This window comes from Chrysemys picta, chromosome 2, assembly GCF_011386835.1.
Source record: "Chrysemys picta bellii isolate R12L10 chromosome 2, ASM1138683v2, whole genome shotgun sequence".
Classification (NCBI taxonomy): domain Eukaryota; kingdom Metazoa; phylum Chordata; order Testudines; family Emydidae; genus Chrysemys; species Chrysemys picta.
Window position 1 is genome coordinate 68867754 of NC_088792.1, and position 25586 is coordinate 68893339.

The 25586-nt window shown below is 41.4% G+C and overlaps 1 protein-coding gene across 7 annotated transcripts in view; it reads right to left on the minus strand.

Annotated features, from left to right (window-relative positions):
- RFTN1 (raftlin, lipid raft linker 1) overlaps positions 1-25586 on the minus strand; it is a 129951-nt gene that overhangs the window by 79486 nt on the left and 24879 nt on the right. For 6 of the 7 annotated variants that reach the window (XM_065587052.1, XM_008170495.4, XM_005297035.5 and 3 more), the window contains exon 3: positions 11548-11734. In XM_065587052.1, the coding sequence (XP_065443124.1) occupies positions 11548-11734 (187 nt within the window). Of the gene's footprint in view, positions 1-11547; positions 11735-12328; positions 12456-25586 lie in introns of those variants that run through there. The other variant, XM_042862006.2, reaches the window with a different exon arrangement.

Below are 25586 nucleotides of genomic sequence, written 5' to 3' on the forward strand. Positions count from 1 at the left end.
CAGATACCAACAGCAGAAGGTTGATTTTCTTTTTTGGTGGTTCGGGTTCTGCAGTTTTTTGCATCAGAGTGTTGCTCTTTTAAGACTTCTGAAAGCATGCTCCACACCTCGTCCCGCTCAGATTTTGGACGGCACTTCAGATTCTTAAACCTTGGGTTGAGTGCTGTAGCTATCTTTAGAAATCTCACATTGGTACCTTCTTTGCGTTTTGTCAAATCTGCAGTGAAAGCGTTCTTAAAATGAACAACATGTGCTGGGTCATCATCTGAGACTGCTACAACATTAAATATATGGCAGAATGCAGGTAAAATAGTGCCAGGTACATACAATTCTCCACCAAGGAATTAAGTCACAAATTTAATTAACACATTATTTTAACGAGCATCATCAGCATGTCCTCTGGAATGGTGGCCGAAGCATGAAAGAGCATACGAATGTTTAGCATATCTGGCACATAAATACCTTGCAATGCCAGCTACAAAAGTCCCATGCAAATGCCTGATCTCACTTTCTGGTGACATTGTTTACATTTACAGGAGATAATGTTGCCATCTTCTTATTTACAAACTAGTTTGTCTTAGCGATTGGCTGAACAAGAAGTAGGACTGATTGGACTTGTAGGCTCTGAAGTTTTACATTTTATTTTTGAGTGCAGTTATGTAACAAAAAATCTACATTTGTAAATTGCACTTTCACGATAAAGAGATTGCACTACAGTACTTGTATGAGGTCAATTAAAAAACTATTTTTTTTGTTTATCATTTTTACAGTGCAAATATTTAATCAAAAATACAATCCACTTTGGTTTCAATTGCAACACAGAATACAATATATATGAAAATGTAGAAAAACATCCACAATATTTAATAAATTTCAATTGTTATTCTATTGTTTAATGGTGTGATTAAAATTGTGATTAATCGCGATTTTTTCCAATCGCGATTAATTTTTTGGAGTTAATCGCGTGAGTTAACTGCGATTAATTGACAACCCTACTGTTTAGTTTATCAATTTGTTCCAAAACCACCTCTAATGACACCTCAGATTTGCAACAGTTCCTCAGATTTGTCACCTAAAAAGAATGGTTCAGGTTTGGGAATTTCCCTCACATGCTCAGCCGTGAAGACTGATGCAAAGAATTCATATAGTTTCTCTGCAATAGCCTTATCACCCTTGAGTGCTCCTTTAGCATCTCGATTGTCTAGTGGCCCCACTGGCTGTTTGGCAGGCTTCTTGCTTCTGATATACTTTAAAAATGTTTTGCTATTACTTTTTGAGTCTTTGGCTAGCTGTTCTTCAAATTCTTTTTTGGCCTAATTATATTTTTACACTTCATTTACCAGAGTTTATGCTCCTTTCTATTTTCCTCATTAGGATTTAACTTTCACTTTTTAAAGGATGCCTTTTTGCCTCTAACTGCTTCTTTTACTTTGCTGTTTAGCCACGGTGTTAGTCTCATTACTTTCAAAAGGATTATTTCCATTCATAAGGGTTACAGGCCTTGTATGAAACCTAGGTGTCAGCGTTATTAAATATTTCACTGCTCGTCATATAGGAGAATACCTAACTAATGTGTTTTTCCCACAACCTCATATTGCCTTCCATGCCTCTCCAAATCTCCCATACCTAGCTGTCCAAACTTTGTTTCCCCATCCTCAACCATGTATGCAATATATTCCTCATTATGAACACAAATATCTAGTGTATTTTGAAAACTGAAAGTGTACGGACACCATCCAATAAACAACAGAGGGACTACTGTACTGACTGCATTATTCATGTGCACATGTAAATCATGAAATCCTCCATTTTTAAATGAAGATACAGCAAAATTTCAAGTCTGCTACAGATTCCACGGACTTTGTTACAGACTTTAGGTCCAGCTTGCCACTGTGTATGCAGGGTCTTGATTACACCAAGTAAAGTACTCTTAGTTGGATTCATCTGTTGCTATTTTGTTATTTTTTTAAATAAATCACAAGTTATACAATAGATATAATTCTTTTTTATTTAAAGCTATGCCATTTTGATGAGTCACCTTGAACTCTCTGTCAGATTCCTTTGCAGGTAAGTAAAATTGGTATTGTCCAAATTGTGAATATTTGTGTTTTGAATTGTGGGAAAAGAAGAAGAACAAAGCAGCATGATCTCATCAAGAGTGTGACTGTACAGCAGATTTCATTATTTTAACAGCAAAGGAGAACGTGTGTAAAGTTTCTGAGATAAACCCAGCGCTCTCCTTTGAAAATTTATCCCCAAATAATAAAACCACTGATTCTAAATCTGAACTGAAATTCTTTCCTTAATTATTATTTTAATGATTACAGCTGAAACCTGCATAAGATAAATCTTAAAGATTGTCAGCAATATGGCAAAAAAGACCTCGCCAGGATCCAATGTATTTTTAGCTACCTCAATCTATTACTGTACGCATGAACACACAAGCACTATTCTAAGCAAATTATCCATGAACCTGGGATGTAGATCTCCTAATGGAAGAGAATGTGGCTTTCTTTTTGGCACATACTAGTCAGGATGGGAAGTGCAAACATCTTAATTACCATTGAATTTTGAAACTACAGCACACTAGACAGGAGTGTCACAGCAAAGGCAGCTGAAAGAGCAAAACAGGGAGGAAAAACTAAAGCAACCCAGCACTATGGAGCTGATGCAGACAACTCGTTCAAAGGCCAGGGTTGGGATTGCTCTGTTAGGCGTAGGTTTGCCGCAACAGCAGTAGATTCTCAGATCTAATAATGTGCCGAACACCTAAACAAAAGATCTGAGATGAAATATTAAAGAAAGAGTCAGAAATTAAAATACCAAAGAGGAATAGTTGGTTCCCACAAATAGACCACTAATAATCTCCTCATTTAAGATTTTGTTCCGTCTGCACCGTTCACAGATCTAACTGATTATTCTTATTCTGGTTAGCCAGAGCCTTCTATTTATTGGAAATGAACTGATTCTCTACTTTCCATTTGCCAAGAGAAACATACTGTGATAAGCTCTCACCCTCTAGTATACTACTATCACATACTTTCTTCAAGTGTAAATCAGTGTGAATCAACTTTTCTCAAGTGTGAATCAGCAGACTCTAGGCTAAACCTTATGTTTGCCTCCCCGCCCCCTACATAAAAGAAATCCCCTCTTGAAGAGCCTGGATTCACACGTTGCATATCTTGTTTAACTGAGAAATCTCTCCTCTGAAGATCCAAATTCTCTGAATTCATCTCTGTCAGAGTCAGTCATTATTAAAACAAGATATGAAAAAAAGCACTACTTAGATCACTGCCAACTACTTTTAATTAGAGAGGTTTAAAAAAAAATAAACATACAGATTTTTTTGCAATACCCTTTGAGAAGCTTAAAATAGAGTTTTTTACCCTATTAATTTTGTCCTTTTCCATTTGAGTCCCAATCCAACTCTCACCAGTTCATTAATGTGTGAACACTCAGGGTACTACATTAACAAGGATATAGAAGAAGTTAGATAAAAATTAAAGTCAAAACAGAGTTTTTCCACTAACTTTAATGAGAGCTGAATCAAGTCCTTCATAAACATGACATCCTGCCATCACCCCTACTGTTTCTAAAGAATTAACATGCTTATATTTGTTTATGCACAATCATAATTAATAATGTCCATAATGCCATGTAAATGTTGATTGAAAAATAGCTGTTGTCTTTCTAATATTCTTTGTAACAAAGTTAACATTTTAAGAGCAAAAACCTTCCTTTAGATGCATGTGGCTCCCACTATCTGCTATGAATACCTCTTTCTCACATACATCCAGAAGCAGAATTTAGCCCTGTTTCCATATTCACTTGAAATGGGTATTGTGGCGGGGGAAGAATTTGCTCCTGCCTCTGCTCAAGTCCACAAACCGCTCAGAGACCTTTATGGTGGTAAAACACCTGGTACAGTTTATTTATAATCTTGATACCCACCACCATTGTACACCATACAGCCTTACTCCTTCAGTCTTAGGGAGCCTTCAGCTCCTGAGGCAAGCAGGGAAGAGTAATCTCTCCCTCTCTGTCTGCTTCCCCCCCCTCCCGACTTCCTTCCTTCCAGTGTTTAATTGGACCTGCAGTGACCAGAGCACTGGCTCAGCTGCTGTTGCCCAGAGCTCTCTCACACAAATCCCCCCGTTATCTGACAGTACGTCTTCTTTCCATGTTCTCCCACCCTTACTAGAGGTTTCACCCTGTGGGAGTCTCTCTCTGTCCCTGGGGTGATCATCTGGGTCGCCTTGCGGGGTCTGCACATTCTCCACCCACAGAAATCACACTCTGTCAAGGGAGCAGACCCCCATAGCTCCATCTCAGCCCACAAGTCTTCACACCAGGGCACCCTGGGGAATTACTCCCCCTATTATCTCCCTTTGTATCTGGCAGAGATCGAGGTTACTCCCTTTATCCCCGATCCCTCAGTCTCAGATTCTCCCAAACCTCCAAACAGTGCCTGGGTTTCTTCTCCTTGGGGCTGTGTTGCAGGGGGCACCATATGTTCCTCAACCTCTACTAAGAAGTTTGGACTGTTTGTTTTCCCCCATACCTCCTTCCTAAATTCCTATCCCCCCATCTTCAATTTCCTGGGGAGGTCTCCTTTCCTCCTGACTTTGGCTTTGTTGTTTAAGAGTTTCTATTGTTTCTCCCATGGGCTCATTCTTTTCTCTCCCTTCTGGTTTCCCTTTCCCCAACCTGGGATTCTTTATATTACCTTGTTTCCATATTGGGACGGGGCTCCAACCAGTGCCCAACACAACTGGATAGGACAGCCCCTCCACTACCGCAACCTGTTTCCAACTAAACCTCCCCTGGCCCTCCGGAGCACTTCGGCCATAGGGCAGTGTCTCTTATCCCCATGGACACATTCCATGTCCATAGTTGCCCCTGGAACTATCCAGTGAGACTTCACCAGCTCCCTCCAGACAAGAGAGCAACCTGAGGCCATATCCACAAGGCCCCTCCGGAATGTCCTCCCCACCATTACCGAAATGGTGGACAGTTTCTGTCCTTGTTTCTTCCCTCCAGTTCTGGCCCAGCCACAAAACTTGGCAAAACTGCAGTCCCTGTATATGGGCAGTCCCTTTTCATGTGTCCCTGTCACCTGCACTGATAGAATGTAATGGGTCGAGCCCCAGCCAGAGCTCCTCGGGGTTCTTCCTTCATCCTCTCTATGCCCCTTCTTGCTGTGGGTTCTCCAGTCTTCCTCCCACACTCTAGATCTTCTTTTCTGGGTTGTCCCTTTTTCTTGGGAAAGTCTATCTCTGTATTCCTCTGTCAATTTCATGGCCGCATCCACCATACCGGGTTGATGCCAACTGACCCACACTCGTACGTTCTTAGGGAAGCCCTGAAGGAACTGTTCTAATACCAGAGCATTCATTATTTCCCCTCTGGTCTCAACCAGCAGGTGGCCCAGTTCATCAACCTTTGGGTGACTAGCCAGGGCCGTAAACCCCCAGTCCAACTTGCTGATCTGAACTTTTGGCAGTACTTCTCAATCGACAGATCCACCCAATCCAGGATGGCTGCCTTCACCATCTTGTAATTCCTGGCCTGCTCCTCACTCAGAGCCATATATGCTGCTTGAGCTTCCCCTGACAGATAGGGAGCCAGAATGAGGGCCCAGGTTGCCTTATACCAACCTCAACCCATAGCTACCCTCTCAATAGTGCACTGGAATGCATCAGGATCATCTCTCAGGGCCCATCTTACATAGGCCCAGGCCCAGTGTCCAGGTGTCATCCACCACCATGAGACTCACCACATTCTGTAGGAGCTGTTGCTGCTTGTTGGCTTGTTCCCTTATGAAATCTTTCAGGCTTTTCTGCTGCTCTGCCTGCCAAGCAAACAAAGCCTGCCTCTCCATGTGGTGGGATTGTTCAAAACTTTGCAGGGTCTCCTCCATCATGCAGGCCACCAAACCCTTGCACTGGCTAAGATTCCAGACAAGTCTCCATGTGTGGCAGGGCCTACTCGCTCCTGTCTCTGCTCAAGTCCACAAACCACTCGGAGACCTTCATGCTGGTAAAACACCCAGTGCAGTTTATTTACAATGTTGATTCCCACCACCCTTGTATCTCTCCCCATCCCCTTCCCTCCTTCCTTCCTGTGCCTTTTTGTATCCTTTGCCTAATGGCTTAATTAGCCTTCCAGATCTCCTCCATCCTCCAATTAGGTACAGCTCTTCTTAACAGAGTTTGTTCTGCAGTGTTTAATTGGAGCTGCAGTGACCACAGTGCTAGCTCAGCTGCTGTTGCCCTGTGCTCTGTCTCAGGTACTGTATAAGGTCAGCAAACGGGGTCAATAAAAATACCTATAAGTTAATGGAAATGTCCTGGTAATGTTAAGAAAAGCCATACAATGACACTGCAAGTCCACACTGAGCATGTTAAAATGCAAAGACAATGCCAAAACAACAGCAGCAGCAATACACTGCACTTAAATTGCACTTTTATCCACGGATCTCACAGTACTTTACAGGGCGGGGTAAGTATTATTATCCCCATTTTATAGCTAAAGCACAGGAAGACTACAGTGAGTTGCTGGAAGCATCAGGAAAATGCCTTGATAGCCATCTCCTGCTCTGGCCACTAGGCATACCATCCGCTAGCACACATCTAGAAGGAGGGGTGATCCCAGGAAAAACAAAATTCTAGCAATGCATGTCAATAGCACCCATGTTCAAATGTCAGTCTGAAATAAAATGGAGTAATGCTGATAGAAGGATATAGACTAATTAAAATGTACAATTAGATGTCTAGGTACACACAAATACCTGATTGATAATACTGCATAAGTAAAGAAACTAACAAAACTCTTTGATTTATGCTATCTTCAGAAAGCAAGGAAGGAAGTGGGAGAAAAACAGGACAGATAATGATCACTGTAAGAGAACTGAAAGTTTAAATAATGGCTTCAAGACAATTGGTGTTAATAAGAAGCATCAGAAAAATAAGTAAGCTCTACAATCTTTCAGATGCACCATACAGAATGGCAGTGAATAGTGAGGTTGAGTGCTCATGAAAGCTAAAAGATTTTTTTTGACATTGTACAGCTCTTGTGTGCATTCTTGGTGATATTACAGAAAACAGAAAGAGGCCATTTCTGGTTCAAAGGGTAGGTGACTTTGCTAATGAGTTTACGCTTAGAGCTGGACTGCCTACAATCTTCTAACACTAAACATACGCCCTCATTTGGTATAGTGTGTTCAGCAAATACCATAATCATCTACTTCCATCCAATTGTTAAATTTAACAGAGAGGACAGATGTCAGACCTTTGCTAAACTTAAAGATACTTAACTGATCTTTTTACTTGATCACAGATTAATCACGTCCTTTATTTTATTTTATAAAATGTCTTCTAATAAGGATGATTTTTCTGAAGCAGCTTTGAAATCCTTTTTTCTGTGATGTAAAATCAGTGTTATTCCATTTAGACTGCAGAACAGACTGTGCAAAAAAGCCTTCTGCCCAGTCCCTTGCCACAGCTATCTGAGATCAGTCAGCTGCCCATCTCTCTTCATTCTGCTTGAGATCTTCAAAATTTGCCTTTCCCCCTTGTTCCTTGGCAGTAGCTACCATCGCACATTTGGCCAAAGTCAGAGGTGCACCTAAATGATTTTAAGGGAGTCTAAACTGGTGTAATTCACCCTTCTGTTACGGTTTTTTTCCTGCTATACTCCTTTTTCATCACCTAAACACATAAATTACCATCTTAGACCCATTCAGACTCAGTGAACCAAACTGAGTGATGGGAGTTAAGGGAATGCAAACAAATGGAATGTGAATATAACGGGACTTTAACTGACTCATACTTTCCACCGCCTTATATCTTGTATACTCATTCACAGATGTGCAAAGTTGGTGTAAAACACTGTCCCCAATACAAGTGAGCAGAGAATTCAGATTTGGTTCAGTTTCACACAGGTGTAAATTACTACACAAGGTGCAAGGCACTGATAAATCAAGCTCACTGAGTGTAAGATAATGTCATATACATGCGCGCTAGCCCACTTTTACAGGTCAATCCTGAACGGTGTTGAACTCTCTAGCCCAATAAAACACTTAAGCATGTGTTTTAATTTAAGCAAGTAGTCCCAGTAACTTCAAGGGAGCTACTCACATGGGAACTACTACCCATTTTGCAACTAGAGAAACTGAGGCACAGCTCTGGTAAGTGACTTGCCTAATATTATTGAGGACATCTGTGAAAGAGTCAGGAACAGACCCCACATCTCCTTATTCCCAGTCCTATGTCTCAGTCACAAAACTGTGATGCCCCCTTTGCCAAGAATATTGGTAGGTTGCAAAATAGCATGAAGTTCCTTATTTATTAAACGAAGGGCTGGTCTACACTACGGGGGGCGTGGGGGTGGAGAGGAGGGATCGATCTATTTGTAGCTAAAGTCGACATACTTAGATCTACTTACCACAGTGTCTTCACTGTGGTGTGTCGACAGGAGACGCTCTCCCATCAATTCCCCTTGCGCGTCTCGTTGAGGTGGAATACCAAAGTCGACACTAGAGCAATCGGCGGTTGATTTATCACACGATAAATCGACCCCCGCTGGAGCGACCACTGCCTGTCGATCAGGATGATAGTGTAGACAAGCCCCAAAGCAGGTCAGTATAGAATGACAATTCTTTTAAAAAGTCGATCTACCTGGGATACTTAATGCCTATATGTAATTGGTAATGAAACATGGAACCTTTCTCCCTTAGGCCACTGGCTCAAATTTGGCCCTATCTGTAGTTGGTAGGGATGTCAAGTCATTACCGTCTGATGATCATTTGGTAGGCTGTGTGAAGTGAGTCTGTGGTCTGGCTCCAATTTCTATTGAACAAGTATCCAAACCACAATTAGCCTCCTTGTCTAAATCCTCAGCAGAAAAAGATAAGGACAAGAATAGGCAAAGGAGAATGAAATACCCTCTACTTCCTAGAAATTGTTCCAGCATAGTAGGGCTTCTTCTTATGGCTGATGTAGATGTAGAACAACAACTATAATTTTACATGTAGATGATTAAGTCAGATAATGAATCAGGAGTAGAGGAGTGTAATGCTGTGATGCCTCCTTTGTATTTGTGAAGCAGGCATTATGTTCCACAGTCTGTTTGGGGTGCCCACAGTCACACATCGGAGGGTTTTTAATTTTCCATTTGTGCATCAAGTGTCCGCATCTGCCATGGTTTATGTGGATGCTGTTTGGGGCTGCCCATAAGCTTCACGGAAGATCAAAGCCAGAGATCTTCTGCATCAGGTCTTTCACAAGGTGTTTGTGACTTCTTGTGAACACCATTTGGCTTTCCAAGCTCCATCAGGGTTGAAGTCAAATTGCTGGAAGTTAAGTGCATAGGTCCAAAAGGGCTTGCATGACTTCAAGCGGTGGTGAGGGACATCATTGAGGTCCCAGTGGTTGGGGAGACATTAGTTTTTCTCTATTCGCTGGACTTCCCAGAGGGTTAGGGCATTGCGGTGAATGGATGGGAAAGCAATGTGTAACAGCACGGACAGCCGGGGTGTTGGGGTCAACTTGAGGGTTCCAGTGATGCATCGCCTTGCAGTGTTTAGTTGGACATCAACAAGTCGAATGTGACTACTTCTGTTCATACCGGTGCACAATACTCAGCTTCAGAATACACAAGGGCCATCACTGATATCCGTTGCACTGATGCTCCTCAGCTTGTGCTTGCCAGTTTCTGGACCAGGTTGACCCTTGTCTTCGTCTCGGTGGCTACCTTCTTCAGCTGGTCGTGGAAGGTTAGCGTGCGGTCCAGCTTCACTCCGATATAAGTTGGAGAGAGGTCATGTTGCACAGTGTTGCCGCAGGTGGTCACTTTCAGAGTGCGCTTAGCATTCCTATTATCAAGATGGAATGCAGTTACTGTTGTTCTGTGGGGGTTTGGCCTGAGCCTCCATTTCCAGAGATACTCCTCCATGGTGTTTAGGTCCCCGTTCAAGGTCGACTTGATGTTATTGAAGGTGGTTGCTTGTGTCGCCAGAACAAAGTCATCTGCATATACAAATTTGCGTGACTTCATTGGTGGCATGTCACTCATGTAGGCACTGAAGAGCGTCAGCACGAGTACTGAGCCCTATGGCAATCCATTGTGGAGGAACCGGGGCGAGCTTACTTTGTCGCCCAGATGGACACGTAGCCGCCTATTGCTCATCATCGTCCATAGCAGGCTTAGCGTTTTGAGGCAGGGGATGATCTTTGCAAGCTTCAGCATCAGGCCTTTAATCTAGACAGTGTTGGAGCAGTGCTGAGGAGCATTTGTGATATGGGAAGATCGCACTGCTTGTTTGTACTTGTCCTGCAAATAGTGGACTGTGATCCCCATGGCTATCAATCCAGTATTAAATGGATTCTCTTTGAAGTCTTTAAATCAAAAATGTGAGGACTTCAGTAACTCAGCCAGAGGTTATGGGCCTACTACAGCAGTGAGGCCAGTGAGGTTCTGTGACTAGATCAGTGTTTCTCAAACTGAGGTTGCCGCTTGTGTAGGGAAAGCCCCTGGCGGGCCGGGCTGGTTTGTTTACCTGCCCCGTCCGCAGGTCCAGCCGATCTCGGCTTCCTCTGCCCGCGGTTCACTGCTCCGGGCCAATGGGAGCTGCTGGAAGCGGCGCGGGCCAAGGGACTTACTGGCCGCCGCTTCCAGCACCCCATTGGCCTGCAGCGGCGAACCGCGGCCAGTGGGAGCCGCGATCGGCCGGACCTGCGGATGGGGCAGGTAAACAAACCGGCCCAGCCCGCCAGGGACTAGATGATCATGATGGTCCCTTCTGACCTTAAAATTTAGGAGTCTAAATGTATTTTTAAAAACTCTTTACTAAAAATTTTAATTCTATTATGAATGTTTATTCTCAATTTCGCTATCTCTTTTTGGAATGACTAAGCAGAAAAATCTATTGATTTTTATTAAATTGAGAGATTAAAACATAGAAAGAATTGTGTTCCCTAGCCACTGAATGTATTACACAAAGTTACTCAATACAATTTGAAACACAGAACAAAGCAAACAGACTCATTTTCTGTTGGTTTAAAATGAATTGTACTGGGTTGGAAAATTAAAAGCACTTTGATAGTTTTGGGAGTAAAGTTTGTAGATAAGTACAAAAATGCATGTTACTTTACAATTTTCAGATTAATTGTGTTATCCACTGACTGTATGCCTCTTCAAAGTAAATATTTTTCTAGCTGTATTTAATCCAATAAATTATTAGAATAAAGCACACAAAATGGACTGTTTTAGCAAATTATTAGGCACAGGGTTTGTTTGCTTTTTCATGACAACACATTCCAAAATATAAAGCAGATTTCAACTTGTTATTTTCTGTCTTAGCTGACAAAATGCAGATGGATTATAAACACGAAGAACATGTTAAACCTATTCAAGCCTACAAATAAATATCCAAGCCTTGCACAGCAAACATTAGCAATGACATTGCTATAATTTCCTGATCTAGGTCAAAACTCAGCAGGAAATCTCATTGTCTATTTTTATCCCAGCTCACTGGAAGTGCTTTACCTTTCTGTTTTCTTGATCAGCACAGCCCTGAAGATTTGTTCCTGGGGAGTCCTCTCTTTTTCAACAGTTGGCTGCACAAAAGGGTGGACAGCAGCCAAGATGAAACCCTGCTGATATAGTTCTTGTAGCTGAGATGGAAGATCACGCCAGGAAGAGAGCTTGATTGCAGAGGAGCTTGGTAGCTCATCTGGAAACAAAAACAAAAAATAAATCGATCGATAATCCTAAATTAAACTACCTTTTTTTGTATTCCAGCCTCTCTGGAGGTAAGCATGCTTCACACTGATGCGCACCATTCCAGCTGATATACCTGTAGCTAACTGAGGTTTACTTGATTCCAGAATTCTTAACAGATTGTCTTGCAAAAGGTTTAATTACTGCATAAATGACTGGTCCAATTAAATGTAAAGGGTCGGAATCACATTAAAATACAAAGTGTGTTGGATTTTTGGTGGATAGTGTGGGGAGGGAAGACTTAGTAAGCATGTAGCATCATTCTATCCCAATATAATGATCAGCACCAATGGTCAAAATGTAACACACGAACAAGGGGAAATTCATTAATGAATGTAAAAGAAGACAAATTCAAAAATAATAGAAGGAAGCACTCTTTTTTCCACACAATGCACAGACTGCAGAACTCCTTGCAACATGATGCCATTGAGACCAAGACCCTAGCAAGATTTAAAAAAAATGAATATTCATAAGAATAAAAAGAATATCCAGTTATAATAAGTGGGATAATCTTCCCACCCCCACTCTACCTACTGCAGATTCTTACCCCTTTCTCTGAAGCACCTGGTGCTGGCTATTCTCAAACAGAATCCTGTACTAGATGGACTTTGGGTCTGATCCAGTCTGGCAGATCCTATCTTATCCCAGTAGCCCTGCATAGTTGAGAAGAGAATCTGTAAATCATTTACAACAACCTTCCTGCATCTGCCTCAGCCACTCTCCATACTTTTTCAAGTGTTATCTGCAAACACATCTTTCCTCCCTGGCTCTGCTGCTTAATTCCTCTCTCCCTTGGCTATCATTTATTTTTTAACTAAGAGCCTAGTTGTGTGAGGTGAGGTGCCAAGTGCCCTCAACACCCACTGAAATCAATGGGAGTTGAGAGCACTCAGCCATTTGCAGGAAGTGCTCAGCTCCCCGCAGGACTGGACCCTTGCTGTAAATCGCTCTGGAATAGAGTTTGTTGAAAGATGCTAGTTATGCAAAATAAAGTTTTATTGTATTGCATTTCCCATCAGATAGTGTGGGTATCCTTTATGAATAATGAAAGAAGTTATCAAAAACTAATAAATATTCTAAACCAATAACAGTGGGGAATAATTTAAATAATAATAGGATAGCTATGCCACGTACACTTTTTCTTAACACATAAGAACATGTTCCAGACAAGGATAATGAAGCTTTTGATTGAAGGTGATATGACACAGTTTTTTAATTGTGTAAATAAAGAGAGAAACCTAAGAAATGTATATGGTGACAGATCTTAGAGAACTGACGTATCTATCACAGCACACAAATCACTTGGGATTCATAAAAAAAGCTATCCAATAAATAATGTATAATAAATATAAATAATCAAACACACTGTTAATTATATTGGTCCTGCTAGGGAGTAAAGTGGAGGGGAAAGCCCAAGTGTCCAAACTCTACTTATGTGTTGTTCAAAACGTCTACCTCCTCTGGAGTGCTCTCCCTTCCACTTCTTCTAATAATTATTCACTGTGAGCCCCACAGTACAGGAGAAGTAATGATATTAATAAGAAAATGTAGGCTGAAATAGCTTTCTAACAGTGAGATCTATCAAGACTGTGGAATAGTTTCTCAAAAGGAATGGTGGGAGCCTTATTGTTTGAGAAATTTAGAACTGACCTTGACAAACCCCTGGAGCATATGCAGTAGAGAACAATGCCACACTAGCCAGTAGACAGTAAAGAGCTAGGTTATCTAGTCTACCCTACGTTTTGAGATATAAAAAACTAACCCCCAGAACATTTCTGCTAAAACGTTGACAGTTAATGTTGACACCCTAAAGCAATGAATAGGGGTGATTTCACTTCTCAGAGCTATTGTTTAAAGCACAATGGGAGGTGCAGGGGCCGTGCCTGCAGGAGGAGGCAGCGCACAGAGCTGCCTGGCCACGCCTTCACCTAGGAGTTGAGCAAGGGTGATGTCACTGCTTCCAGGGAGACCCCCAGGTAAGCGCCGCTCAGAGCCCGCCTCACCCCATGCTGTGCCCCAACCCCTGTCCCCTCCCACACCCAACTCTGCTGTGGGGGGGGGAGAGGAGATGCGGTGGCCTTAGAAATGCCCCAGCAGGTGCGACTGGTGCAGGGGCTGCCTCTGAGCCAGGCGCACTGGCCACTGCAAAAGCCACAGAGGTCACAGAAAGTTGCGGAATCCGTGACAAACTCACAGCTTTACTCATGCTTACCTTGGGCATGGACAATGGATGTGTCTTTACTTATGTCTGGATTATTCTGCATACCCCCTAAAAGAAAGATTTGGGGATCTAATAGAAGGTCAGCACATAAGTCTGAGACAGTTGCCTAAATACTTCCTCCCAAATGCCAAATACGATGGGAAAATGTGAAAGCAAACATATTTGTGCCCCAAGACAAGCACTTTAAAAATCCTTAGTATTATTTCCATCTATCTTAACACTCTCATAGAGCCTCATCCAAACCCCAGTTAAAGTCAATGGAAAAAGTCCTATTGACTTCAATAACTGATAGCATTTTCACCTGTAGATCTCAAAGCATTTTACAAAGTATGATTTATCCACATTTTAAAGATGGGGAAACTGAAGCTGTGAAGTGAAGTGTCTTACCCAAGGACACACAGCACGTCAGTGGCAGAGCAAACCTTTCCACAATTCCAGTATTTACAATAATTACACACGGAAAACCTGTGTATCCTGCCAAAGGTCCAGTACATTCTTAACAGGGTTTTCTGTTGTATCAATCTTGGGTTTAAAGTGACTATAGCGCTACTAACATTTTTGCAAATTCTGCTCCACATTCCCATGTTTCTTGTTACACTTCACATCCTGACCTCAATGATTGCTCTGTTTATTCGGTCTAGGTTTAGACGAGAATGTGAGAAGCTTGTAAATGACAGATGCTGTGTTTTTCAATTTAGCTACAGTTGAAAGTAGAAACAGAAGTGTGGGGTGTGTTTGGAACTGATTCCCAGGCAAATTAGGTTGCTGCTCGGCTGATAATTGAAGCTGCAAGTATTTCCAGCAATACTCATTACCAACAGATCAAACAGTATCTTACAGATCCTAGAGAAGGAAAAGAATATTCCCCCATGAAACAACTGACATCCATGCGTTTCCTGGGGTCTACAACTCCGGGGTTAGCCCATAAATTCTATATTGCTAAAAGGAGAGATCTCAGATTGTCTCCCTCTTGCAGAGAAACACAGGGAGGCAGACTGGACACAGAATTCTAGAGGATGAACTGTGAAAAATTTAAAGGGGATTGTCCCCTCAGGTGCTTGGGCCTATCCGAGGGGCAGTGCAAGGTGGAGGTGCAACTTCCCAGCCTCACAGATCCTGAGGCCCACAAGGGAGCGAAAGCTGAGAATCACAGATGAAGAGGCAGCTACAGCTAGGGGACCCCTTGGAGCTGTTCTAGTGGCCTCATCTTCTCCTGACTGCACAACTCTTTCTGGAACAAGGCTACCATTTGGCGAACCCTTCCTGGCTGCAAACTAACAGCTGGGCAGGAGAATCCACAGAAATCAATGCTACTTCCAACGGCATTAACTTTAGGGTGACCAGATAGCAAGTGTGAAAAATCAGGACAGAGGGTGGGGGGTAATAGGCATCTGTATAAGAAAAATCCCTGAATATCAGGACTGTCCCTATAAAATCGTAACATCTAGTCACCCTAATTAACTTCCTCTTGGAATCTGAAACAGAACTTTGAAAGGCTAGCAAGGAATGGAGCCACAGAGAGCAACTAGTATCTAGCTCCATCTCCTTCCCCAAAACCCTGCAAAGCCTAGTCCCTGCAGAGAGGCTTCTAACAAGTTCTTATGGTGGGCAGATGATGCCATAAAACTGCAACTCCCCTAGTGTCCCACAGGAGATAGTCCACTCTATCTCTGTCTCTGCTTGTTGTACCAGAGGGGATAATTTGGACTTCTTTACTTTTTATTTGTCAGCCTTATCCAAAGCGACCCTCCCAGAAGCCATGGAGAAATATGGAGAGTATTTACTTTGGTAGCACTGTCCTCCTGTTTGCGTAGAAAGTGGCACTGGTGATGTCCAAAGCTCCCCAGTGTTCACCCACTTAGGGCTATCCTGGGTCTTGTCCCTGAACCACAAGACAATCTGTTCCAAAAGACAATGGGCTAAATCCACAAAAAGGACTTAGGCTTTGCCTAGAGCAGGGGTTCTCAAACTTCATTGCACCGTGACCTATTTCTAACAACAAAAATTACTACATGACCCCAGGAGGGGGGACCAAAGCCTGAGCCTGCCCAAGTCCCACCACCTCGGGTTGGGGGGAGGGGAAAGCCCGAGCCCCACCGCCTTGAGCGGGAGGGGGGAAAAGCCAAAGCCCCAGGGCTTCAGCCTACAGCAGGGGGCTTGTAACCTGAGCCCTGATGCCCATGACTGAAGCTGTTGGGCTTCAGCTTCGGCCCCAGTTGGTGGGTTTCGGGCTTCTGCTTCAGCCCCAGGAAGTCTCAGCTAACCCTGGTGACCCCATTAAAAAGGGGTTGTGACCCACTTTGGGGTCCCGACCAACAGTTTGAGAATCGCTGGCCTAGGGAACTTTAATGGTGAAAACTGAGGCACCAAGGGACTTTAGGCACAACAGAATTAGGCAGCGGGTGAGTGGGATTTTGATGATCTCTGGTGCCTAAATGTTGGATTTAGGAGCTTAATGTGACAGTTGGACACAAGTCTTTTGGGGGCTCTGGGCCAATGTTTATAAATACTGCTGTTCCCTTAAGGACTCCATAACCCCTGGAATTAAGCCATAGATGATTTCTAGCAATTGTGTTAGGGTCTATGTTGAGATAAGCAGATGCATCCTTCATCAGATATTAAGAGAGAAGAATATTACAAACGCAGTGGGCTGTTCCACCTGTATCAAACAATTAGACTTGGATAACTCTGGGAAGCTGCAGTCTACACCTTTCACAAAAAAGAACTACAAAAGGAAATTCTGTGAAATAATACATCAGTTGTCCTCACCCATGATTAAGACAACGATCATATAAATATATTAAACTTTTCATATTATGCAAATATCTTAACAAAATCTGAAAATAATCATAGAATCATAGATTCAAAGAATTGTAGGACTAGAAGGAACGTCGAGAGGTCTTCTAGTCCAGTCCCCTATACTCATGTCAGGACTAAGTATTCTAGGCCAGTCCTAAGAGGTGTTTGCTAACCTGCTCTTAAAAATCTCTAATGATGATTCCACAACCTCCCTAGACAATTTGTTCCAATGCTTAACTACTCTAACAGGATTTTTTTCCTAATGTCCAACCTAAGCCATCCTTGCTGCAATTTAAGCTTCTTGTCCTATCATCAGAGGTTAAGGAGAAGAATTTTTCTCCCTCCTCCTTGTAACAACCTTTTATGTACTTGAAAACTGTTATGTCCCCTCTCAGTCTTCTCTTTTCCAGACCAAACAAACCCAATTTTTCAGTCTTCCCTCATAGGTGATGTTTTCTAGAACGTCAATCGTTTTCGTTGCTCTTCTCTGGACTTTCTCCAATTTGTCCATATCTTTCCTGAAATGTGGCACCCAGAACTGTACACAATACTCCAGTTGAGGCCTAATCAGCATGGAGTAGAGCGGAAGAATTACTTCTCGTGTCTTGCTTACAACACTTCTGTTAGTACATCCCAGAACGATGTTTGCTTTTTTAGCACCAGTGTTACACTGTTGACTCATACTTAGCTTGTGATCTGCTATGACCCCCAGATCCCTTCCAGCAGTACTCCTTCTTAGGCAGCCAATTTTCCATTTTGTATATGTGCAACTGATTGTTCCTTCCTAAGTGCAGTACTTTGCATTTGACCTTATTGAATTTCATCCTATTTACTTCAGACTATTTCTCCAGTTTGTCCAGTTCATTTTGAATTTTAATCCTCTTCTCCCAAGCACTTGCAATCCCTCCCAGCTTGGTATCATCTGCAAACATTATAAGTGTACTCTCTGTGTCATTATTAAGGATACGATTCTGTCACAGAGATCATGAATTCCGTGACTTTCTGGGATCTCTGACACTTCCTCTGGGATAGGGCTGGAGAAGCTGTTAGTCCTGGGGCTGCCAGAGCAGCGGCCACCAAAACAGCTGGCTGGCGGTCAGCCGCGGGTCCGTTGTTGCAGCTGCTGGCAACCAGTCTAGGGGCCACCAGAGCAGCAGCAGCCAGCCCCAGAGCAGTGGCCCCTGGAACATCTGGCTGGCAGTCAGCCCCAGGGCCACTGGAACAGCAGCCAGTTGCCAGCCCCAGGGATGCTGGAGCAGTGGCCGGGGGCGGGTCAGCCCCTGCCGCAGGAGCAGGGGCGGGGCTGGAGCAGCTGCAAGCCCCAGCAGCGCTCTGTCTGACCTCCTCTCAGGGTATCTGTAGTAAAAGTCAGGGACAGGTTGCGGGCTTCCGTAAATTTTTGTTTATTGCCTGCCATCTGTTCCTGACTTACTAAAAATACCCATAACAGAATCTTAACCTTAGCCATTATCTAAATCAGTGGTTCTCAAACTTTTGTACTAGTGACCCCTTTCACATAGCAAGCCTCTGAGTGCGACCCTGCCTTATAAATTAAAAACACTTTTTAATATATTTAACACCATTATAAATGCTGGATGCAAAGCGGGGTTTGAGGTGGAGGCTGACAGCTCACAACCTCCCATATAATAACCTTGCGACCCCCTGAGGGGTCCCGACCCCCAGTTTGAGAACCCCATAACTAAATCATTGATGAAGATATTGAACAGAAATGGACACAGAACTGATCCCTGCGGGACCCCACTTGATATGCCCTGCCAGTAAATCACTGATAACTACTCTCTGGGAATGGTTTTCCAACCAGTTATGCACCAACCTTCTAGTGGCTCCATCTAGGTTATATTTCCCTAGTTTGTTTACGAGGTCATGTGAGACAGTATCAAAAGCATTACTAAAGTCAAGATATACCACATCTACCACTTGCTCCTTATCCACGAGACTTGTTACCCTGTCAAAGAAAGCTATTAGGTTGGTTTGACTTAATATGTCTTCCCTGTGAATTTTAACTTTTTCCATTTGACAAGGAATAATGTCCCCTCTCCATACCTTATGTTTCTAACACAGCTAAAGTAAACATTACTCTTTTTGTTTTCTTTCTACTTGTGCAATGACATAATCATGGAACTTTTAACATAGCCCTGGGAAGAGCAATCATTAGTTATCCGCCAAAGTTGTATTTATTTAATCTCTCTGCACTAGAGGAGTATTTTTTAAAATATTTTTTTAAGATAGTTAGAAAACTAGAGGAAATCCCTCAACCAAACTATAACATTTTTAAGACAATTGAAATTTAGAGCCTCAACTTCTGAGCACTGCCACTTAAAAAATTAAAAAAGGAGAATGGGCATAGTGCTTCCCTATAAGCTTTAATAACCTATGTTACGGGATTTTTCTTTAAAAAAAATCTATTTATTTATTTATATTTTTACTTAATGTGACTTTGGAGCATTAACTTTTAACATATTTCTCTGATTAAGCTTTTTAGCCCTTGGCCACAGTCACCCACAGCTGCTAGAGGCTAATTTACCCTGTGATGACAGTGGCACTGCTGATAAAATTGTTGCATATAATCAATGTTTATTTTTTTTGGACCCATTTTAACTTACTTGTTTTCCCTTGTACATAAGTTTTCATGCCGGCAGTAATCCTCCTCATCTTATTATGAAATTCCAAAAGATCTAGATTGCTGCACAGTTTGCAGTGTGATGCAATATAAAATGGTCTATTTAGAATTTTTTATGACAGAAGGCAAAAATACATATTTAAAAAGAAATATGTATTTGCAGAATATAAATATATCTTCTCTGCTATGTGGTGCAAAAGCAAGCAGTCTACAGCAGCACATGGCTAAAACATGGTGTACACTTGGTGCATAAGATGAAAACAGATAAAGGTAGCTCCGGCGTGATTTAAAGGCCCTGGGGCTCCCAGCCATAGCCGGAGCCCCAGGGCCTTTAAATCTTGAAAGGCCCCGCCTCTTCTGGTTGAGGCCACACCTCTTCCGGTTAAGGCCACACCCGCTCAGGACTCTGGCGTACCAGTAAATCCTTTAAATTAATTTCACCCCTGAATAAGTCTAATTATTTATTCTGAAGAGGAGTGGTCAAGAAGTTAATATTTGAACATGATCAAAATATTGGTATTCTCTGAGGCCGTGATTCTGCACGATTAAAGCCAACAAGAGCTTTGTCATTGACATAATAAATGTAAGATCAAGCTCTAAATGCCATTTCCAAGCAAAAGGAAACAAACAGTTGCCCATTGCAAACAAAGTTTTATCCCGTGTTACATATGACAGAGCTGAACTTTCTTTGGCACAACTGTAAATAGTTTGCATACAATCAAGTTGGTTCTTTCTTAACTGTTAAAAGCATTTCCTTATTAAGGCTGCAAATAGGTTCTTGTCAACAGCAATGAAAGTGTCATCAAAGAATCACAATATACGAAGGAATTTCCTTCATCGGTAAGTAATGATAACATTGTTAGTACAACTTGGAGAAAACACAAAGCAGTAAACACATTTCCCATGAGTATGTGTGTCTGGACACCACTGTAAAATAATAAAATTATAATAATAAAAAATTCCTAAGAATTCTTGAACTGAAAGCAAGATAAACATCCCTGACTGAAATGCTAAACTAATTAGACTTACAGAAGAAAATAAGATGTCTCTGACACTATGCTGCTTGGATTTAATCATTTGAGACATTAATATTAAAATGCAACTTGTTATAAGCTAAGCCCAATGGTTTTAAAGTAATATTTAATTAAACCTACATTATTGACTTATTTATTAATTATTATTATTTTAAAGAAATGAGAATGGAGAGCATGGAGATTCCAAAATTCTAAAGAACCTCCAAGCAAAATAATCTCAAAGCAGAGTTCAGGCTCCGTCATAGCCAGGCAAGAGACTGGTTGTTAATATTTCATGCTGTTTTCTTGATTTATTATGTTAAGTGACATTCTCAGTAGTTTTTCTTTTGACTTTGAAGGGCAGTATATTACATATTCCCATCAAAGAAAACAGTGATGAATATGCAAGAGAAATCTGGAATTTAAACAAGAGGGAATGTTCAATAAGTTCCTCGTGCTTACTTTTATGACAATATTTAATAAATGTTAAAATTAAACAAATGCATTCAAAGGCAAAATCATAGTATCTCAGGAAAGCAAGAACTGAGCATAAAGGACACTTTTAAAAATAAATATATATTTATTCTTCTGTTACCTCCAGAAAATACCAGAGACATCATTATTAGTCAAATCTAGAAAGCGTTCCGATTACCCATCAAAATTTAATTACATAAGACAGTAAAATACCACATCAAAAGAATATATGTGCTCTCAGTGGTATGGAATTTGCCTTATAAAATTATATAATTTCTGCATAAATGATTTTCTCTCCCTAGCTCCTATTCTTACAGTCTCTGTCCAGCAGGATGAGTTTATGGGGGACATAGTAGCGTCTCCAAAGAATATTAAAAAAGTGAGACTGCACACTGGCTGGGCTTGTTTTAGTTTTTTAAGAGAAACTAAGGAATTCATCTGATGCTCCTCCTGCAACTATCCACAACCTGTCAGACAGCTTCTGTTCAATCTACATGCCCCACCAATTATGCCAGTATGACTGACACCTTCATCTGACGCTGGCAGGGGCACAGAAAAAGCAGGAGTGCAAAGTGGAGGCAAGTCTAAGGCCTGGTCTACACTGGGGGGCGAAGGGGGGGATCGATCTAAGATACACAACTTCAGCTACGAGAATAGCGTAGCTGAAGTAAACGTATCTTAGATCGACTTAGAATCACTTACTTCACGTCCTCATGGCGCGGGATCGATGGCTGCCACTCCCCCGTCGACTTTGCTTCTGCCTATCGCCGAGCTGGAGTTCAGCAGTCGACGGGAGAGCGATCGGGGATCGATTTATCGCGTCTACACTACACGCGATAAATCGATCGCTACGCGCCAATCCGGCAGGTAGTGTAGACGTACCCTAATAGACCAGAGCAGGGCTAAGGGAGAAGCAAAAGTGGGGAGGACTGGACAACGGGCTTCTGGGGGGAAAAATCAGTGGGTTTTTTTATGCACATTCTACCCTGTGTACAGCATTTTATCACGAAACTGCCTCCAACAATGAATAGTAAATTGAACTTCTTTGGACCTGTCATGGGATAGGGGATAGGATTACTTCAGCCCAGCCTACCAACATACAACCATTTCCACTACTGAAAAAGCTGTTGCTTCCACATCTTCTGCCTGTACTGAATTGCATTTAACTTTTATGACCCATGAACTTGGAAGAATGGGGGTGGCCCAGACCAGCTGCAGGAGCATAGCATTTCGGTTCAGACGGCCCTGCAGGATTCTGCAAGACGGGAAGAGCCCAACCCCATCCCTCCAATAGTAGAATTCATAGGAAGCTCTGTGGAGAGAACTTTGCGGTTATGTCCCTTCCCACATAACAGCCTGCACGAGGGGATGATTTGCTGCCATTGCCCAAGCTGATGGGGAGTTTTTCCTCACGTAAATACTACAGAACCGGACATATGGAGGCAGAAAGATAATTTACATGCCTTGTTCAAAATTATAAAATTCCATCCGAATGTACGAATATGATCCACATAAACTGGAGAAAGTGGGTAAGTGGCTGAGTTATGGGGTGAGTGCTAGTCATGTTACTTAAAGCTATCTAGGCCCAGCTTCGGCCAGTATACCCCATTAATTTCAAGATTTCAACATCTTTAGAAAGGAATCTAGGAATTGTCATATTGGCTCACACCAGTAATCCAACTAGTCACATCCTGTCATAGCCTGTGGTCATTACATGTGCTTTAAAGTAAGATTCAAGAAACCCAACAATTATGAAATAACTTACCATCTGGAGAAGTTTCTTCCAAAATCAGGTAATTTGTGGTGCCTTGACATGAGAAGTTTGATACATTAGCAAGAGAATACGAAATAATAAGATGTATCTGTGAATGTTCTTGTTCATATACATACCATTTATTTATTATTATATTCTTATGCAACCCTTTTTAATCTTTCTAAGATCTTGGCCTCAACAACAATTTATGGCAATGAGTTTCAGAGGTTAACTATGCACTCTGTGGAAATTTTCTGTTCTTTTTAATATGCACTTCTTTTCATATGGGCATTTACACTCTGGCAAGTTTTTACTCCACATTCTAATCCTAGTGAAACAATAGAGAAACAAACTGAGAATCTTTGCCAAATCTAAATTAACCAAGTTTGGCCCAAGACAGACGTTTACAATATCACGAGCATATTTGTACCAAGTATACAGATACTACAGCTTTAAATAAATAGCAAGCTATACAAACCTTGTTCATTTTATTGCATTCTACAGTAAATGAGAAATAATCTCCTCAAAAATGGAATGTACAATTTTTTGAGAGCCTCTTATGTATTCTCACTGAACCCCATTATCATTAAAATTTGCTATCTGGTAACTGTTTGATGAGTTAAAAAGGTGCAAAGAACGCTGCATCAGCCTACAAATTTCCATCCAAACCAACAGAGAATAATTTTTGGATTATTGTTTTTTCTTAATCAAGCATAGAGAAACAAAGTAGGTTATATGCATTATATTATGAGGTTTTTCCATATTCACAAGATAATTAGTACACAGAAATCTCACTGAAGCTTCAGGGGTGGTTTCCAAGAGGTAACAAGAGAATTTCAAATAATTCATGAAAAAGGGGAAGACAGAGAGTAAAGTCAACAGCAGTTTTGATTGAGTAAACAGGATTTGAGCCTTTATCTTTAGAAAGTATATTTACTGGAGTTATAGTTTTCATGGTACACTTAAAATGAAAATTGAGGACAAGGCTTGGCCTATGCATTACATTAATACAGGCTCCAATATAAAGGTCTAAATTCTTCAACAGCACATCCACTCACCCTTGAAAAAGAGCTTTGGATTTATCAACACAATCTCTGTCCCACAAGCCAACTTATGCAACAGAGGATTGGTAGCCACCAGGGAAACCACAATCCTCTTGGCACATTATGCCTATATAGTTTATACATACTGCAAGGTGCAACATAGAGAAAAAGGGACAAATGGCTACATAAATGTTTGAGAGTTTCATACAAATGTTACCTGCTGGTTTATGTTTCCTTTCACATTAAATCTACACAGTTTCATATACATTTTCCCTTCTGTTTTTATTGTTTTCTTCAGTGCAATTTAGAAAATTATATACGAAGTTTAGGATATTTTTTAATTTAGATTTTTTTTATCCAATCCTATTACTACTACCAATTCATGTCTCTGTTTCAAATGTTCTTGTTTCTCAACTGCATGTATTTATAACATTCTTTCTTCTGCATAGGCAATGATACTTACCAACCACTTAGTACTTTAATTAGATCAAATAAGTCACCGCAGTCATTTTCATCTTTTTATTTTACTTGGTTTAAAATACTTCAATTTTTAGGTAATTTTCTTCTCGTTATTTCAAGATTTATTCACATTTTTCATCTGATTGAAAACATTTTATTCAAAGTATAATTTTCTGATGTGCTTTCAAATCAAATTCTTTTATTAGGGCAATCTTGTATGATTTCTCATAAAAGTAAATTGCCTTGTTTCAGCTTTAGTAGAGATATTAAATAGCCATAGGTTATGCAGTCAGCAGTATTTAGATAAGCATGCATTCTGCATTGTACAACTAAGAACCCAAATTTATTTAAAGACACTGTGGACTGGACTTTGCCCCCCAAACTAGGTTTTGTTTACAAAAGGGAGAGGGGATGGGTCTTGATGATACGTAATATGAACCTGTTCGTAGGGGGAGGCAATTACATTCAGAGAAAACTAAGGTTGGCAGTGTTTTGTATTTTAAAAAAAAACATTCCCTTGCAGTGATGTGAACACAAACAGTACCATGGCCTTGTACATGTGAACCAGAATACAGAGTAGATAAACAAAGTGAAACTGCCCTATCTAGTTTCATACAATTTTCCACATGGAGTGAAATGCAAAATAAGTGAACAAAACAGCATGAAAAGGTGAAATATAAATTAGATTTTTCTTCTTTTATAGTGATTCCAGCTGGTTGGAAAGTTGTGATGAAAAACAAATGAAGTTTCTCAAAAAAAAAAATTTTTTTTGTTTGCAATTTCCCCTTTATCCCCATCCCTTTTTCTGACTAGCTGTATTATTAATGGGTGTATTCTTCCATATGTGGGAACACCCCTGTTGGGCAGGGTGTGAGTTTCATCATGGAGTTTCCTTCTTATTGTTGTGTCAGAGGAGCAGGGTTTACTTCCACTCTGTCAGCTGATCTTGGCATGCGGAGGCCCACCATCTTCACACAGTGGCTGTGATTGCCTCCTAACCCCATCAGTTAGCTGCTAATTGTAGTCTTCCCTGTAGCTACATAGCAGCACAGGAGAAAGTAACTCAACGGGAGTTAATGTTGATCAGATATTTGCAGGAAAACTTGTCATGAAATGGTTGCTCCCCTCATCCAGCTCCTTCAATCTACAAATCCTCATGGAGCCCTGACTGACTCCCAGGGTGTACTCACACAGAGGTAGGCCTGTGTAGGGACAGGCAAAAACATACAGTGGTAATGATGCCTACCATGCCCCTCCCTCAGCAGTCTCTGATAGGCTTGGCATGTAAAAGTAGAGGGGGAAACTCAGCCCAGGATTTTTATGATGGCAGCACAAACTCAAATAAATTAATTCCAGGAAACATCAAGCTAGAGGAGAAAGAATAGATTCAATACATTTAGGA